The following is a 5,989-nucleotide window of genomic DNA, read 5'->3' on the forward strand; positions in this document are numbered from 1 at the left end:
TGTCCTTCAGATTCATCCTGCTGCTGGATTCTGACCCGTCTGAACTCAGCCAAGTCACAGTGATCACATGATCTCCCCTCATTCAGCTGCGATGATGTGCTGTGCCTGCATGTGTTGCACTGACGTGGCTGACCTGTCAGCTGTAATAACCAGGAACACCCAACACAATTTTAAAAACATGATTCACATGATTTTCAAGTGGCGTGTCATGAAATAATGTTAGAAGTTAGTATCTTACCTGCAGTCGACAGCAGTCAGAGCAACAGAARTTTGGAATAATTGCAACTTTTTTATTGTAATATTAAGAAACACATTTTTAAAAAACTTTTTAAGATTTTATTTTGAAGTCTAAGATTAAGCCCTTGCACCACAACCTCTTGTTCATAAGATCTTTGGATGAAGTCAGGTCCACCACAGCCTCCTCTAGAGGAGACTGTTGTCAACTTCAGCTCAACATCATTTAGAAAAAAAATGCTTTTCAGAGCAGCAGGGATGTGGAGTTATTCACCTACTCTATGTTTTAAACTTAATGTAAAGAAATCAGGTGTGTGGTCATTATGGTGTGTAATCTGTAAATGTACAGTATTATTGATTTGATATTTTAGTTGGTTCAGTTACTGTTAGTCATTTTTATTGTTTTTATTGTGTTGTAATTTTAATATTGTGTACGACCTGATAATGTTTTTAATTTGCTGTCACTCAGGGATCAGAAAATTAGCTTGTAGCTATTTCTGGTCTGTGCAATAAATGTATTCTGCAATGTCCTTGTTAAATAAACACATATATGTTTAGTACAATCAAACTTATTTAAATAATATTTTGAAAAATGTCTGAAATGAGTTGAATGAAAATTTCTTTAAGGTGGCTCGAGTTGATTTACTTTTGGAGATGAAGAGACAGGAAGCACTAATATTAGCACCATGCTAACATAAAGATTTAATATGTTCACATTTAGCTTAGTAAATGTTGAATATTTTGCTGTTTTAAAAGTTTTCTGTTGACTTTTTTTGACTCGAGCAGTTTAAAAATGTGTTAATCAAATCAAATGAATTATCTTATTCTTCTTCCAAAAATTTTCAAGAGTTCAAAACACAGGATTTTGTTTGTATTTAATGTAACATTTTTGTTTTTTAAATTACAGCTTCACCATCTGATCAGGTTTTATATTTCTCATTTAAACTCAACAGAGCAGAAAAATTAAAACAAGAATAAAATTACACAATTAATTAAAACAGAACAAACTTAATGTCAGATTCCTAATAAACCTGCGATAAATTAGCAAAGTAGTTTTCAAAAGTATTAAATAAAAGAAGTCATAGACACACAAAGACTCCCACACTGGAGCATTTTATATTTTATTTAGAAAAATAAATAAAAACAACACAAGACATTTCATACAAAGAGCCAAATCAACATGAAACAGTCATTTTAATCAAACAGAATGGAAAATATTATATTTATGTTATCAAAATACTATTAATACACCTAATTTTATACATTTACAGATAAAAACTTGAGAAGTAGAGATGTTCGCAAATGAGCTGAATCTTTTTCCACACTTTTTTTTTAAATCAAATGATGAGAATCGAGTTGCAGATCATTGGGAGTCGTTCCTCCTCGTGTTTTCCTCCTTTATGACATCACAAGTAAGCTGCAAAGATCCACCATCTCAAAGAACAATTTCTCAACCTTCGTTAATTAAAACTGGCAACTTCTCCATGTCTCAGTTTTGACAACAAACCTGTCTGACTGTAGCTTGAGTTGCAATCGAAACAGTCACAGTACAATCGTAGTCAAAGATGCAGCAGAGGAATCTCAAATCAACAGAAACGAAGAAAAAAGTGCTTTGGAAACTTGAGCTGATTTTAAGAACAACTAAATTTTTTTTTTGTCAAAAAAAAAAAAGAACTAAGTTTACCAACTGTTACTTTTACAAAACACAACGCACCGTCTCAAGGAAGAGTGAAAAATGYACAGTACTGAGTGAATTTTTTTAAGACACACGTTTTCTGTGTTCCTGCTGCTCTTTAAAAACGTGTCTCAGTGAGTCTGATCTGCACTACTATGTTTCAGGAATGATTAAAAAAATACCCTAAAAGGGACAACAGTCATCCTGTTGTTTGGTCATTACAAAATAAAACTGGAATGAGCAATACAACTCGTTTTCCTAAATCTGAATTTAAATTTGTTATCAACATAAAAGTGCCTTTAAAAAACAATTAAAAATGTGCACATTTTATTCAACTCAAACCTTCAACAGATTGAAGGAAATCCTATCAGAGGATAGTTCAAAAAGCAGCACTGATGTATTTTTATGTTGAGTGCAAACAAAAGACCTAAATGTTTATTAAAGATATTCTAATTAATCCCGAACCCATTTTTGGTTTGAAACATGATCACATTTGAAAATATTCTGGTAAATAACTTATATTTGGGCCAAATGTACAGTTTTCCTTATCCAGTAGCTCAGAAATACTGTGCAAAAACTCCTGATTTGTTGTCATATTTCCCCACAAAAAGAAAGAAACAGGCTTGCGTTTTGGTAAAACAGTAGTTCAGACTTTTAAAATGGGGTTCTGGGAAAGTTTATGGACAGTGAGTATCTTACCTGTTGCAGATATCTTTTTAAACTGCTTTACATCAGAGAAATGGTGCTTAATTCTGAGCTTTAACATGACTTCAGTTGGCTGTTAGTCACACAGAATTCTACAGTTATCTGCAAGCACAAACAGCAGCAGCAGCCAGCTGTAGCACTTCTGGTGCAGTCTGGTGGCACTTTCAGAAGAAACATCACAAAAATGTACTATTAACCATGAAATGTTAAATTATTGGGAATGTAAATGTAAATAGGGTTAGCATAAATTGCTTTTGATTTTTTAAATTTGAACTATTTTCAGATGGCGGAAATCTACTTTTCTCTTGCTCAGACAAGACATCGACTATCAATCTCAACAGGTAGGACACTATTTGTTCATAATCATTCCAGAAAATCCCACTTTAAAAGATCGGAACTATAACAAGTTTTTATTTTGCACAACAATTGTTTGTTCTAATGTCTTTTAATTTAGTAGTGTTTGGATCATCGTTTTTAATAAAACCAAGCTAACTGTACGACAGTATTTGACAAAGTGGTTTTAAGGCTAACTTGTTGCTTCCAGCTTTGAGGTATTCCATCTCCATTCACCATCACGTGCCATAAAAAARGACAAAAATATGCGTTGAACACACWCTCACTTTAATTTACTGGGCTTTCACACTCGCATTCTTTCACACCGCATGCAAAAGAAAAGAAACTGAAGAYGCTAAAGTTCAGATTTACCCTAAATAACCAATAGCACGCTGGCGCAGATTGTTCCCACCATGGGAAGCCCTGCAGGTCCACTGCTCATGATAACGCTGGAGTCTCCAGCCTGGCGATGTCGAGCAGCTCTTTACTGTTTGGCGTGTACGTTTTGGCCGATTTGAGGTTGCCGTGGAAACCAGGGGGACTGTTCAGTATGGACGGGCTCGATATGGAGGTGACGATGATAGACGACGTGGTCTTAGACGCGGGCCTTGTCCCCGACTCCATCACCGCGTTATCCAGCTGAGAAGGCAAAGAGAAACAGGATTCGAGGAGCTGCAGTGTAAACTCAACGTTTTCATGTGAGAAGGTGAAGCTGAAGGTCTGAGTGAAGAAAAAAGGAGTTATTGGAGCAAAATGAAGCAGCTGTCATCAATAACGTCCTGAGCAGAGCACCACGAGCATTCGTCTTCAAACTAATTGTAAATATCTGCTCATTAGCAGACATTTAGTGGAATATTTTAAACACTTGAAACATTTTTGGATTAGTGCCTCATACTCAAATCCAGCTCTTCCATATTAAAAGAAGAAAACAAGTATTTGTTGTACATAAAWGCATTAGAAGATGATGACAGGAAGGAGCTTTCAATCTTTGATTTTCAGCTATTTTACTGATTTAAATATTAAAAGTAGCAATAAAAAGTAATTAAGCTAGACGTCTTGTTAGAAAACATTGATTTCATTGGTTAGATGTAAAAAAACATTTTATATTTGAATGTGCTCGTTCAGAAACACTGAACAAGTTGATTRGCACATTCAGAAAGTTGATTGAATTGCATTAAAATCAGTTCTTTTAAAGATCCAAACATGAGTAGGAATACCTGACAGGTGCAAAACAAAATCTGAAGATTACAGCTGGAAAAAAACAAAATGTTTAATTCAGTAAAATAATCCTGAGACCTTTTTATAAAAAACAAACAATCAAAACATAAAATAGAAGTATTATTATGGGCTGTCTGTTGTGTCTAGTCTCATTAATGTACAAAATAAAGCAGACAGGCACTTCATGATGAAATGAAGCTTCAGATAAAGAATAAATATCGTTCTTTCCCCTCAGGAGCTGCAGCTAAATCACAAGCTGCTTCCTCTTTCTGAAGTCATTTAGTGCCAAAATGGATTTCCTAATATTTTATTTAAAAACTATCATATTTAAAGCTTGTCTGAAAGCATTCATGTTTTTAACAATTTTTGGGTGTAAATATTTAAAAAACAGGAGTGAAATAAAATTACAGACTTACTTATGAAGATGTATTAATGCTGTAATTCTCTTTTAATTAATATAAACTGTAAAGCCTTAAATTAGCTATTTTTAAGTCATCCTTTCATAATTTCATTTGGTTTAAGTGTTTTTTTTATTTATTTGCTTCTATCAGATTATTAAATCAAATCTAGAGGGCGAGTCAAAAGTCACAGGACACCTTATTTCAGAAAGAAAAGGGAAAATGATCTGAATATCTTTTATGGTAAGTCCAGAACATTTCTGCCAGCTCAAAAGTCACTATATTGGATCAAAAGCAAGTTTCTGCAAAGATAGGTCTCCTCACTTATTACTTGCTGAAGTATTTTTCTTCTCTTTCTGAATTTAAATTGTGTCCTGTGACTTTTGACTCACCTGTACGGTGACAGCAAATCTTTCAGAATTTTCTTTTTAAAGAACTTGACAAAAAAATCTTAAATAAAAAAAAAACAAGGTGAATCTTCCATCAGCTGTTTCATCTTCAGGGGTCTAACTGCATCCTTTAAATATCCTTTTTATGTTTTCCTGCTTCTCTAACATCAATATACCCTCTGTCCCTCTTCTGGACATGTCCAAACCATCTCAGTCTGACCTCTCTAAGTTTATCATGTCTTGATTTATGAGAAAATATTGAATGAAAATGTAATATAATGAGAATGTCATGACATAAAAAATGAGCAGAAATTAATTTGTTGGTCACAACAACTAAAAATATAAAGCCAAATAAATACATCACAGAACTCAGAAAACTAAAACAATTGTTGATCAAGAGGTGAATAATAAAAAAAATACATAAAGTGGTATTACAATCGTATGACAACATCGACCTCTACAGTAAGAAACGGTGGGCGGATTGTTCTTACAGCAGCAGGGAGACGTCTGGTCGGCTGCTGACTGACGTCCAGCATGCAGATGTCTTCAGGCTCAGTCAGAGTCTGAACAGTGCGCACATAAACAACCTTTTAGTGTCTCCTGAACAACACTTGACTTCAAATCTAACATGTTTCATTGAGACAAAATCAGAATAAATTTAACATAGGTTTCCCCCTCTGGTGGGGAAACGTTTTTTCAGGGATACAAACTTTTTCAGAACACCGGTAGACGGCAGCCATTACAGATGAACATGTGTTTGTTGTTCGAGCAGCGGTTCAGTCACACTCTAATGTCATTAGTTCGTTATCATTACTGAGCTGCAGGACTGCTTTCCCACCCTTTTTTTTACATCATGTCACCTGCCTGGATCTGTTATTATCTCGCTCTGAAGCACGGAGGAGTGTCAGAGGTAAGCTTGCTTCAACTTCTTTTTTTATGCCATGGTCCCATTTCCGTACTCAGGCATTTTGTGAATGAAGCTGATATTGAAGTTAAAATACATAAGTAAAAATATTTATCCGAGTATAGTACTACCC

General features: G+C 34.5%; 1 protein-coding gene across 1 annotated transcript in view; it reads right to left on the minus strand.

Moving 5' to 3' along the window:
* Positions 1-1,338: 1,338 nt before the first annotated feature.
* Positions 1,339-5,989, minus strand: part of LOC106516633 (melanopsin-A) — a gene marked incomplete in the record, with an annotated part of 29,871 nt that continues 25,220 nt past the window's right edge. Inside the window, 1 exon segment of the mRNA XM_014007082.1 lies at positions 1,339-3,586. Within this exon segment, the coding sequence (XP_013862536.1) occupies positions 3,386-3,586 (201 nt within the window).

The sequence above is a fragment of the Austrofundulus limnaeus genome, unplaced genomic scaffold (genome assembly GCF_001266775.1).
Source record: "Austrofundulus limnaeus strain Quisiro unplaced genomic scaffold, Austrofundulus_limnaeus-1.0 Scaffold39, whole genome shotgun sequence".
Taxonomy (NCBI): domain Eukaryota; kingdom Metazoa; phylum Chordata; class Actinopteri; order Cyprinodontiformes; family Rivulidae; genus Austrofundulus; species Austrofundulus limnaeus.